The sequence below is a fragment of the Homalodisca vitripennis genome, chromosome 1 (assembly GCF_021130785.1).
Source record: "Homalodisca vitripennis isolate AUS2020 chromosome 1, UT_GWSS_2.1, whole genome shotgun sequence".
In the NCBI taxonomy this organism is placed as follows: Eukaryota; Metazoa; Arthropoda; class Insecta; order Hemiptera; family Cicadellidae; genus Homalodisca; species Homalodisca vitripennis.
The window spans coordinates 111,202,070-111,216,254 of record NC_060207.1 but is presented as its reverse complement, the minus strand read 5'-3'; the positions used below and the strand labels follow the sequence as shown (position 1 = coordinate 111,216,254).

Here is a 14,185-nt window from a genome sequence, read left to right as displayed (position 1 = left end):
AATGCAGTCTGGCCATGAACTCAATCCATGAAAGTTCTTGAAGTGTTGTAGGATTTCCTCATGATTAAGTTGACCACATTGGAACTTGCAGCTGCATTGTCTACCCTGTAAGCAAACAAAGTGTATTAATATAGGTGCCTTTTCAATTTATTATTTTTGTTATAACTGTTTAATATTTAAATTGTAGTAAAAGTAAGAAAATAAAGTTAGGATATAGTGGTAAAGTTAAACTTGTTAAATTATTGAGCAAATCAGAAGAGTGGTTTGGAGATATACGTGATGTATGGTGTTGAACAGAGCAATAGGTTCAGATTTTTAATTGGCTTCAATCAAACACAAAAGGTTAATTTAAATTTCAATTAATTAAAAATACATTGGAATCTTAGTTTAGTTATTATTATTAATTTAAAAAAACAGTGTTTGTGAAGACGTGTTTATACCAGGTTGTTTTACTATAAGTATTAGGTGTAGATACAACGTTGTTCTGCTTACCATTTCAGGTGGCAATTTTCCAGGAACGGGCTTCTTCCTCTTGGAAATGTAGGGGTTCCCAGCATCCCTGGCTCTTTTGCGGTTGGTGTCTTTCCATTGATTAATCTTCATTTTGCGTTTTCTTCCCTTATTCAAACGATTTTGAACGCCGGGTGAAATGACAACGCCAGGTTCGGGCGACATCATGCTAGATACAACGTTGTTCTGAGCGCGGATGCCAGTTTCCCACCAATTCGATCAGCCGTTCCGGGCTGCCAGGGTGGTTTTATTCAAAACTAAATTTACCACACGATGCAGAATGATAGTTACAACGTTGTTCCACGAAAAAGTCATTTTCATAAAAGTTGTCAGTTACAACGTTGTTCGAGGGACCCATTCAAATATTATATACACTATACACACCACCTCCACCTATTCAGTCTTTTACTGCAGAGAGTCATGGTAAGCTTCAAAGCACTGACCCATGCACAGGCCAAGCTTTTCAGGGCATGTTACACAATGGAAAGCAGTTTCCATATTTGGTTTGCCATTTTTCGTGCACTGCCTGCACTTCTTTCTCTTGGTACGGCTGACGTTTGCCTCTTGGCCTTGAATTTTGTCTAACTTGTGAGCCTCTTTTCTCATTCTTTTTTGACCTGGAGTTTCAACAACATTTAGGGGAGGCGGTAAAAGTCCTTTTATCCAATCGAAAATTATATAGCGTCATATAGCATTATGTTGTGGTTGTACATGTTACGCAGTTGATGTGCATTCATCAAAATCATTTGTATTGTATGTACAAAGATTTTTTTATACCACCTGATGGTTTTTCTTTCAAATGGGTGGTATGCCATCATCTGATCGGCACGATCAACACCACACATATGAGCATTGTATTTTACTATTGGGAGAGGTTTAGGCTTAGTACGACCTCTTTTGTCCACAAAATCTACCATTTCGTTTTCGTGTTCAGTCAAGATGTATAAGACTGACCTTTTGTCTTTCCATTTCCCAATCATTACATTATTTGCATAGCGTGCAATCGTCTCACCCTGCTTCAGGGATTGATTGTTTACTTCTTGGGGTGTAAATTTTCGACCAACACGTAATCTCCCCGTGCAATATGTTTTTTTCAGCTAATAATTTCGAAGCAAGGGCGTAGCTGTTATAAAAATTGTCCATAGATACTGAATGGCCTTGCCCCAAATAATCCTTCAAAAGGTGTAGGACAACCTTCTCCGTATGCCTTACACCACATACGGTAGTATCTGATTTCCCGTGTACAGGAGAAATCTAAGAATAAATCCCTGATGCTCTGTCAAAGTGTACAATTTGACACCAAACTTGTGCCTTTTGCCCTTGATGTACTGACGGAAGTGTAATCTTCCTCTCCACAGTACCATAGCCTCATCGAGAGATAACTCTTTTTGAGGGTAGTAAACACTTCTCATTTTGTCGTTGAAGTAACCTATAGCGAACTGAAATTTTTCTATGGAGTTGTAAGTACCGGGGTCAAGAGCATTATCGTTTGTTTTGCAAAAATGCAAACAACGCATAATGGACAAGAACCTGTCCCTCGAAATAAAATTACTAAAAGACTTGAAATTGAATAAATAATCTGTTTTCCAATAGTCTTGGATTCGATTCATTTTTATCGTGCCTGTGTGTAATAAAACGCCTAAAAATGTCTTCAGCTCGGGTACAGTGATGTCTTTCCACACATTGATTCTTGATTTCGATGTCTAGATTGGTTTACTGTATCCACAATTAAATGCATAAGCATTTGTAAATTTGCAAATATTTTCTAGGAAAACATCGTCAAGTAGGAGTGTGAAAAAGTCTATTGAGGAACCAACCCCCGGGACTGACACTAACAAAGATTCGGTTCTGATGAATTCAATAGGCCTCATACCTGATGTAATACTCCAAGTTGGAACCTCAATAACAGTAGCCTTGTCGTCACTTTCAGAACAAGATGAATTGTCTGAGGAAGAGTCGTCAACAACTCTTTGTATGAAATCCCCAGAACCATCACTGTCGTAGTTTTGTTCATTGCTGGTGTGAAAGTTAGTCTGACCAGAGGTACCTGGCACTGCAGGATTCATTTTTATAAAAAAACACAAATAATGTAGAGAAAGAATTACACAGTTGATATACACAAAAATAACACACTAAACACTCAAAGATTACAACGGGCTCCTGTTGAAAAAGAACGTTTAACGGGTAAACACGAATTAAACCGATCACAATAAAGCATCGGTCATAACCTAAAATGCGGCAGAGATTCAACGGTCTACAACAAATGGCTGAATCACACTAAGGCTTAGTGTGTAGAGCGGGAAGGCGGCCCCTTCTGGGGACGTCCGTACTTAGTGTGGTGCAGTTAATGTGTTAACATGTACACTGTGGCATGGTTCACTGGTAATTCAGAGTATACTTTTAATTGAGAACCCTACCGGATTTCACCAAACTTACTCTATTTTGCAGAATGTTTTAACAATTTTTTACCAATTTAATTTGAAGTGGCGAGAAGTATATTTATTCAACAATGAAGTGCATTACTACATGTGAGTCACAGGAGGCTCGTGCAGTATGACTTATTTTGCTTGGTTAATTCTTGTGGCAGCATGAGCCACCCGTCTCAAACATGCATAGTTCATACCCCTGATTTCATCTGCTGTCATTGTTTGCTGTTATTATATCAGCCTTCTAGCTGTATGCAGGGTGGCCACTCAAAATTTCTGTTCAAATTCCCGGTTTTCCCAATCGAAAATTTCCGATTATCTAGTATATTTTTAAACCAAATAGACAACTGTAGTACTGTATTTAACCCTTACGCCAAGTGCAACGATGATGTTTCATCGTCACTTGCAGTATTTGCTAGAAATGCCACACAGCTGCGGTGCTCTAGCATTTCGTTGCTAGCGATATGCGAGAAATTCGGTGACAATTTATCGCTATCACCTATTTTAAGCTCCTTAATTTTTATCTGTGTGTCTGTCGATGAGTCATTTGTATCGCGGTTGCTATCACTCTGCCGCTTTACCGCTTAAAGCGTAACATTCATTTAGTGCCGAAATCCGAAACGATCGTCGGTCGGCCGATTTTAATTGTCCAATGCATTGTTACGTTTTTTTTTGGGGAGGGTGGGAGGGGGTGGAGGCTTGCTGCGGCACAGGAGTACAACTAACTAAGATAAACTCACTACACTAATGGAGGTAACCTTAGATCCACCGGCATCAGATATTGCTCACAAACATATGTCGATCCCTAGGTGTCGTAGGAACACCACTCAGGTGGTTTCAAAGTTATTTGCACGAAAGAAAGCAGATCGTTGAAATAAAAAAAGTTGTTGAGGGAAACTTGAAAAATCTAAGCCAATGACTATGAGGAGAGAGGTTCCACAGGGGTCAGTGTTGGGACCTGTGTTATTTGTACTTTTCACTGGTGACCTGCCTGACTACTTGGGGAACCACTGTTACCCTGTCTCTTATGCAGACAACACAGTTTTAATAAGCAACAGCAAGTCAGTTCCAGGACTAGAAATGAACACCATAACATCTGTAAATATGGCTCAGGAATACTGCCTTAGGAGCGATTTAATTTTCAAAAACAAAATGCCTTACTTTTGGTAAAAATAAGGATGAAGTTCATGCTCCACCCAACCTTGAAAGAGTACAAACCACAAAACACCTTGGGGTAGTGATCGATGACCGGTTGACTTGGAACTGCCACATAGACGGCTTATGCAAAAAACTCAGCTCAGCACTCTTTGTGCTAAAGAGGATAAAATCAATTGGTACACCTACTGCAACAAGAACCACATACCATGCTCTGTTTGAGACCCACATTCGTTATGGTATAGTACTGTGGGGTGGATCATCTGCAGGGAATCTCCAGCGAGTGTTGGTTTTACAGAAGCGTGCAATACGAATCATGGCTGATCTAGACTTTCGAGATAGCTGCAAAGAGGCTTTCAAGACCTTGGAAATTCCTACAGTGATAACTCTGTACATTACTGAAGTGATTCTACACGCCTACACACAACGTCCCGAGAGGAATGGTGACATCCATGATTACAACACAAGGCGGGCCAATGACTTCAGTCTTCCCTTACATCACTCAGCTCTTTTTGCCAAGAAGCCGTCTTATGCTGGAGCGAAGCTTTATAATATGCTTCCGAAGAACTTCAAAACCAGCACTCCGCATGTTCTGAAGAAAAGACTTATTAAGTGGCTTGTTGAAAGGTCAATATATAGTGTTGAAGAGTTCAAGAATATAACCAATGTAACTATGTAAATTATATGTGTATTTTGTAATTGTTATTTTGGTAAAACTTTTATCATGTTTTAAAAAAATAGCTACCTAAACTGTGTCAGTTAAACATGTTAATTGTTAATGTAGTTAGAAACTTTTATCTAGAATTAATTGACTATATGTCTTATCATATTTGACACCATTTCTGTTCTTAATGAATACGAAAATAAAGCAATTGTCTATTGTCTATTGTCTATTGATCTTCATTCACAGTTTCACAATCCCTGTCTTGTAAAATACGACGTTTCGAGATTAATCAGTTTTTGATTCAAGAAGCTGTAAAATTATGTTTTGATTTTATAAGTTCTCGGAGACGGAAAAATTCCCGGTTTGGTGGCCACTCTGTGTATGGCACATCTTCACATTTTTCATATTTAGATCTGTTATAGAGTTTATTTCCTTACAGCTGATTGAATATAATTAGTGTGTGGCATGAATTAAGGGTAGCACATGATGGTTCAAAGTAAACCATACGCAATGGCTCTCACTAAAAGAATACAATCAGGTTGTTCTACAAATTTCATCTGGAGCATTGACCTACACTAATCTATCAGACACCAAAATTTTCTTTCTTCGACAAATCGATTAAAAAATGACAATTTGTTTCTTTAAAAAAAAGCTCTATGGGTACTTGTGGCTGCACTCTACAAATATTCCTGCCCAACACATACGCTTATATTCAAATGCCGTACCATGCATATTCTGTCACATATGTGAGATCTGATTTTCAAAGTATTACATCATCTATTGAACAGTATCTGTTACTGAGTGAAGCAAGCTTCCTCATACAGTACAAGTACATCCTGAAGATCCCTGTCCAGTCAGAAACCAAATTTGACTCACAAGCCAATCAGCTATTCAGATTGAAATTAAGCTTGTACATACAAGAGCTGAAGTCTAATATCTATAATAATTTAGACACCTTATCATAACAGAGAATAAGCTTTAAAATTCTGCTAACTGAGAGTTCAAGTGATTGGTTATGCTTCCCTCTTCCAAAAATCAAAGATTCTCCAGTGCAATTTGATGTATGGTTGAGTATTATTGTCCAAACCAACATTTTGAACTTTCACCTATACTCTTGCTGGATTGCTCTTTTGAAGTTTTCCAAAAACAGAGAGTACCAAATTTGTTATGCCACGGTCACGAAAATGAACAAGAAGCAAACCTTTTCTATCCCAAAAATCAGTCACCATTCTGGCTGAAATTGTTTTGTCTCATGTTCCACATGTTTTATAAAATTCTTAATTATGATGCGATCAAATGAACACAACCATATTTAAAGGAAAACTCCAGAAATGTCAATAAAGCAGCCATTCTGATTCTTGATTTGCTGATAAATTTTAATAAGTTTTATGATTTTTTACCTACTTTCTTAGTGATCACACTTCACAACTCGTGCGGGCTCTTAGTTTTTCACCTAAACTGTAAAACAACAAGAAACTATACAAATAACTCTCTGACATAGTGCCATCCCAGCTGAATGGAATGCCCAGATACCAAAATGGCTGAACTAGCCCCACACTCAGTGACTAAAGATGAAAACAGAATATATTTTCTTGACAACCCTTCTAACTTAAAGTAAAGATTTCAAATAAAACAAAACAAATGTAATAATAATAATGCTGTTTATTTACTAATGTTAGGATACAAAATGCACAGCAAACAATTGGCATGGGCAAAGGTTGTATTATTTTTGAAATAATTATGCTATTTATTCAATTTCCAACAATCTATTTTACAAAATAATTCATTTGTTAAAACATTGTCTACAGTAACAGTTAAATTTACAGACTTAACAATGCAAATATATGAAATATTGAGGCGATAGGGTGATACGAAACCCCACAACAACTGGTAGAGTGTATATTGCGCCAACTGTCCTCACACCATACATACAACAGTATATACAACTTAAGACACTACAGAAATTATTGTCGCTGAAAAAATTGTTTTAGAGACCAGTTTAGCAATTAAAGCAATGGAAAAAGCACTTATCTTGCAATTTTATACTTATCTCATATTTTAATATTGTACAGATTTGGCATCTAACACCAGACTTCAAAACAAATTCAGATAACTTCAAGAATATGGTCTACTTCATTTTAGTGCCTGGATATCTGATGTTTGTATTTACGTAAAATTTCATAGCTCAAACGGTTTAGTAACTCCATGAGGCCATTTATTTTATTTTGATTTTTTTGTGCAAAACTATTTTTACTATTTTTAGAATGGTATCATTTCACAATTTTAATTACTTTAACCTCAAAATAAAATTAAAAAACAGCAAGTAATGTACATCAGGTCAGTTTGTTACAACCAAAAATTTAAAATTCCATTAAACTACTTTTAATCTGTAATTCTTTTGGTTTGGTAAATAATATAAATGTATATTGTTGTATTTTACAAAAAACCTTACCAGATAACTTATAACCTGCTACCTTTAAACTGTAAATAATTAGCAAAATACATCTGTGTCCGTTTCTATCGATGATTTTCATATAGTCACAACCGTAACTCACATAATCATTAGACTCAAATCAAATCACAATAGAAATTTAATTTGCATAATAGAAATTAATTTATTACTCTTTAGTCCAGTATTATTTGTGGCTTTACTGTCAATCTGCACACAAATATACAATGTAATGAATAAAAACATAAATGATCAGTTTCAGATAAATCATATGGGATTTTAATGACATGCTCTGCTATGGGATTAAACCTCTCTGTCAAAAACTACAAATTAATGAATAATTTATTTATTCATTTGTATAATATTTCTTTGATCTAACTAAATACAGTTTAATTTTTTTTACTGTCAAGGATGAAATTAGTGCTGAATTGGTAATTTTTAAGAACAATATTTTATCATAAAGCAATTCCCTACTATTATAATATTATTTATAGAATAATTTTATAAAACAATGTTGACACCCTCTCATTTTTACTGATATTTGAGGCTTAAATAAAGTTGGAAATGGAATGACGAGCATGTAAACAATAATATCTAAACTTCACTGGATTTGATAAATATTACACATTAAATATATCATTGGTTTTGCAATTATAACCAATGCAAAACCACACACACAAGAGGATGTTTGTATATATGACATTGATAGGCTCAGGAAATATTTAACCGATCAATTTAAAATTTTGTATGCATATGTATTTTTCCTTGGAGAAGGTTTATATGCTATGCCCATTGATGTAACTCGCCACCAGGCGGCACTGTAAAAGATGAAAGTTTACAAAGCGCTTGCACATTATACACTGCAATTACGAGACAGTTACGTATATTAAATAGCCAAACACTATTTAAAGATGCTAAGTTATGATGTATATTTGTCTTTAATATAAATTTCTGGTTGAATTTAAAGCTTGAGTGTTAGGCCACTTTATAATAAAGTACATGTACATGTACAATGGTAATAAACATACACTTTTGATAGATTTTCTTGATCGTGGTAACAAGGCAAACTCTACATCGATGTTGGAAATGTAATTCACTTGAACCAGAAATGCTCATACACAGACAAAGCTTGAAAAAAGTGTGTGAAGAAGTTGGAAACATAAAAAGTAATACATAAAGCCGAAGGTGGTTTTTATAAGAAGAATATTTATACACTTAAATATATATTTTATGTCAAATGTATTCCATTATATACAGACAAAATTTGTTCATCAAAATCATTAGATCTATATAAATTTATAATATTTTATGACTAGATTTATTTTATTATATTCATTTGATAAACAAATTTTAACATTATAAAGTATTTTAAAAATATAATTTCACCAAATTCTTCCAATTTCATTTCAATTGTTACTAGATTAAATTTATATTTTTTCACTTTTCTTCTATATATTTTTTTAATTAGACCAAATAAAATTTACATATAAGACTCACTAAATGCATTTAAATTTAAAGGTATTTATTGCTGGTGAAAGTTTAGTAATGTTATAGATCTTATTAGAATTTGATATTTTTATATTTAGGAAAAGAATTTGTTCTGGAAAATTTTTACGTAATGAAACGATAAAGATTGACACGTTTTATTGCTAAACTGGCTGAAAACTGATAAATAACAACCTAACTTCAAAAATACTAGAGGAAAACACTAAGTATATTTGGATACATAATTACTTCAGTGCACAAGTTGTAAACAAACACAGGGGTGATGAGGCAGAAAATTCAGTTTTATCATTCAATACACAATGTTCACCAGTCCACAACAAAAACAAAATGAAGATAATACAGTTAAAAACTATTAAAATGAATTAAACATTCTTTTATAAATAAATTTGAATGGTACATGTTTTACCAACACTTTGTTTTTCTTTGATGTACAACATTATAAGATAAAACACTAAAGATAAATCACTGCTGGAAGCACTGTAGCTTACGTTCAGAGATCGATCAGCTCTTCAATATAAACTATTCCAACTGCACATTGTTTTATAAAATATCAAAGCATATATGATCTAAATCAAATTCACTTTAAAATTACATGATAAAAAGCATGATGTTGTAATAATTTATCTCTAAACAAGTAAGCTTCAAGATTTCCAGAAAGTACATGAAGGTCCATGAATTCTCCATAGTTCCTCAGCACTTTAATCACAGCACATGATATTTTCAATTATATATAATCATTTTTCAGATTTACTGAAGGAAATGAAATTAAAAAGAGCGCTCCAAGTAAAGATAATGAGAGGAGTAAATGTTTCTGTAGCAAGTCCAAGACACCAAGCTCTCAACAGAAATTAAAATAACATTTACTGTTAAACAATGCACACAAAATATTATCTAATCTGAAAAATATATATTAAGTAGCACAATTTCTCATAATTTCTCCCTTAAATACAACAAAAACAGCTTAAAACTATAAAGAGCATCAGAATTCAACTTAAATACAAAAATAATAAGACTAGACTCAAGAGTATTTTTGAACTGAACAATAAGGTTAAAATACTTAAATAACTCTTAGTTAATAAAACAGGTGATGGCAATGCACTTGGAAGACTAGTAGCTCTTAATTTGATTGAAAGCTACAATAATACTGGGATCCAATAAAAATATTTGCACATTGTCAGCATAAACTAAACTAAAAAAATGAGCATCAGATTATTTGTACATACAATCATTGGTAAAGATACTACATTAAAATAAATAAATAAATATAAAGTAAAACTTAAAATAATTATAATAATAAAAATAAAGCGAAATAGAGAGCACAACATGTTTATTTTTTAGATAAAACCATTACTAAATGAGAGGGAAATGGTTATTTCACTTTCTCGGACCCAAGCACACACTATTCCTATACTGACAACAAAATTTAGATCTGTTTTTATTAAATATTTATTTGTATATTATTATCTGCTGCCTAACCATTTATTATATATTTGGCAAATTCAAGTATACATATAACATGTAAAAATTGATGAAATTACTTAACAAAATATAATAAAATCTCATCCAAACTTCACATAAAGCAATAATTTTGAATTTGTATTTAGAAATTTCTTACTACTATATTACTTTTGATCTACTTCAGTACACTGTGATCTAAAATGTACATAAACTCATAAATCTATGTATGTTTCAATTTGTGTTAGTAAATAAAATTTTAATTCTATTAATGATCTATATAAAAATATATAGTTTATTAATGCTACAGGAGATAAATTTAGCGACATTTTAGTCAGTTTCAAGCATTTGAAAATCAACACTGTCCAAGACTGCAGTGGTGGCAGAAACTGCTGTAGGAAAGCACTAGGAATACTGAATGATCAGTTTAGTCTAAAGATGGTTGACAATTTGCAACGATTTTTATAAAAACTGTAACTTTTCAAGCCTACCACTAGAATATTTAGGATGAAGCGGATTTGACGTAAAAGAAAACATTTGTAAGAACGAGCTGTTCTGAGAGCATCACAGAAATATTGACAGTCTCTACGCTACTGAAGAGACGCTATATCACAGGGTCTAAGGGTCCGATTGTGTCTCGAGGCAATACACACGCAACGTTAGTTCACACAATCCACTGATAGAAGGCTATAAACAAACAACTCAACGTAATCTACTCTTTGGTAGGTTCTATGAACAATTAACAACGCAACGTTAACAAACATGAAAATGTAGATTAAACAAAGAGCTAACAACAAATGAGAAGATGTGATGAGATGGCAGTGGGGAACTCTCGGCTGGTCGACACAACTTGACGCTCTGAAAGATAACAAACTATTAGTACTAAAAAAATGTCACAAACATACAAACTATTAACCCTTTGAGTGCCACAGCGTCGCTAATTTTGACGGTACGAAAAGTGCATAAAGTGCCAGCGTCGCCAATTTTGACGTTTCGTATTTCGATAATATTTTATATAGTACAAGATTATTTTGGCCATATAACCAGACAGCTGTATTCAATAGATTACAAACTATCAATAAATACGAGTTTTATGTTGTTTATCTACTATTTTATCTGTGAAACTTGTGTTGTTCTGGTACTTATCAAGAAGCCACTATTTTTGGACGAGTTTTCCGTATCGGGGACAAAACAAATTACAGTATTAAAAACAACTGACTTTACTTAACCTATTTTGGAATTTAAAAGTTATTACGACAATCAATAACATCAAAAACTATAAGAACAACGTTTCATTATTCGAAAAAGTCAGGTCATTCGTGTGTCTATTTGGAGATAGGAAGTATGACTCATCAAGTATTTTTCGATTCATTATGGAAGAAGGAACGTATAATGAAGTTTATTTTGATCTCTGATAAGGAAAACTCGTCCAAAAATAGTGGGCTGTGATAATACCGATGTACCTGTGCGGTAATTCTGTCTTCCAGTCACGCGACGTAGCGGACGAGTACCATGTTGCGTAACGGCCTTTCTTGTTGTTTATGTGCCAATAAACAAGCATTTGAGTAAATACAAAATGAAATAGTAACTTATACAGTATTTTACTGTATTTCGTTACAAAAGTAATGTAGTGATTTGAGTTGTGTCCAAGCAAAAAACGTGAATTTTCAGTGTAAATATTTTTAGGTTTATTATGTAGTAAATGTAAACTTTTATGTAAATATGTTAACAAGTATTTGTTTCTACATTTACTAATCATATTTATTTGTTTTATATTGATGTTTTATTAGATTGATTGGGAAAACTATATCATTACTAAGTAATTTCTAAACTCTGACAAATAAAGTACAGTTTATAAAATGTCGGTACATTTTGTTAATACATATAATGCCATGTTTTAAAAATTCTAGAATAAGATATTACACAGATATCTTATTTAGAATCATATGGCCTTTATCATGGTATAAAGAAAAAAAATCTTAAAAATACCGTTTACACTCAAATTAGGTTGAAACTTAACTTTTTATACAAAAGTAAAAAACATTTTTTATAAATAATGAAATTTTTATACTTTTATAAATCAAATTTGATTTTTAACAATATGTATCATATTCTGCATTTAATAAGAAAAAAAACAACATCAAAATGATGGAAATCTGTTTGGTAGTCATTTTACAACAGCTTTTTCCCCAAAAGCTTACAAATATGCGAAAAACAGCGTGGCACTTTATGCATATGCCTTCGGAAAATACCCGTGGCACTCATAGGGTTAATGATAAAACTTTGGTGGCAGACAAAATTCAGATATATTTGAAATTTGTAGTTCTAGTGAGTACAGCAAATTGTGATATATCCAGTTACAAAAAAAATTTGTTTACATTTATTACATGACACATTTCAATAAAATGTTTATCAAAACCCATAAATAAACAATCAAAGGAAATAAATAATGTGGTTTTATAAATATTTTTTGCTTTGAAGTTTATATTATTATACGTTTATGTTAGTGCATCACCACATGTATTAACGTCATAAACCATACTGTTTTCATTGTGATTCATCTTGCCATAATTAGTTTTTGTCATGTGAAGTATGCCATATCGATAATAATTTATGTTCAATAAATAAATAAAAATGCCAATATGTCATGTGAAGTACAGCATACTGATAATGATTTATGTTCCATAAATATAAATAAATGGCTTTTTTGCGAGCATTTCTCGGAAATATTATGGTTTAAAGAACAACTCAATATCAAACATCACACTTATTACCAATATTATTACTAAAGGATTTGGTTTCAACATTACATTCCCCAAAAACAGAATTATGTAGAAAACTGTTACAGGGCAATGGTGCTTCAGACAGAGTTCTCGAGATTAAATTCACACCATTTATGAATTTATAAGAATTTGATTTTTTTACAAATAATATCATTAGAATATCTAACCTGGATCACTGGACCCATGACGCAGGCACCCACAGAGGCTCACTCTCCACTCTACTGACTGCTACTACTAGCCGCTCAAACGCTGCTGACAGGTCTGCATTGATGATTGTCTCGTCAAACAAGTGTCCATACATGAACTCGATACGTTCACTGCTGTGTATTATCTCACCAAACTCTTCGTCCTGCGATCACAAATATCATTACAATATCTAACCTGGATCACTGGACCCATGACGCAGGCACCCACAGAGGCTCACTCTCCACTCTTCTGACTGCTACTACTAGCCACTCAAACGCTGTTGACAGGTCTGCATTGATGATTGTCTCGTCAAACAAGTGTCCATACATGAACTCGATACGTTCACTGCTGTGTATTATCTCACCAAACTCTTCGTCCTGCGATCACAAATATCATTACAATATCTAACCTGGATCATTGGACCCATGACGCAGGCACCCACAGAGGCTCACTCTCCACTCTACTGACTGCTACTACTAGCCGCTCAAACGCTGTTGACAGGTCTGCATTGATGATTGTCTCGTCAAAAAGTGTGCATACGTAAACTAGATACATTTACTGCTGTGTATTTTCTCACCAAACTCTTCATCCTGTGATCACAAATATCCTGGTTGCTATATTTTTAATGATAAAATATAATAACACTCATCTCAAATATAATAAAACCACTATTTTTGTTAAATTTCTTTAAGCAGCTTGGTGTGACCAACTGTCATCAACCATATGGGGGGAATTCCAAGATGGGAATAAGATATTAATAATTTTTGATGCAAGAAATGTCTATATAGCAAAAATTTGTCAATAATCATCAAAATTTTACAAGACAAGTCCTTTTTTGAACAGCGCTTAAAAGCTTTTATATTAAAGCATATTTGAAATATTTCAAGTTTTGTTTCTAAAGTTATGCGACAATTTCAAATATTATGGTTATTATCCCTTTAAATTCATAGACAGGTTAAAATTATAGTCATTGTACATTTATAGACCAATGTCACAGCCTAAAACTTGAAACTGTACCAATGTATTATTAAAATTTAATAATTAAGTCTTA

The 14,185-nt window shown here is 33.3% G+C and overlaps 1 protein-coding gene across 2 annotated transcripts in view; it reads right to left on the bottom strand.

Moving 5' to 3' along the window:
* Positions 1-9,546: 9,546 nt before the first annotated feature.
* LOC124369223 (MAGUK p55 subfamily member 7) overlaps positions 9,547-14,185 on the bottom strand; it is a 52,003-nt gene continuing 47,364 nt past the window's right edge. For both annotated transcript variants that reach the window (XM_046827097.1, XM_046827105.1), the window contains 2 exons: positions 13,330-13,511; positions 9,547-11,023 (listed from right to left, as the gene is read on the bottom strand). In XM_046827097.1, the coding sequence (XP_046683053.1) occupies positions 13,335-13,511 (177 nt within the window). In that variant the 3' untranslated portion in view covers positions 9,547-11,023; positions 13,330-13,334. The remainder of the gene's footprint in view (positions 11,024-13,329; positions 13,512-14,185) is intronic.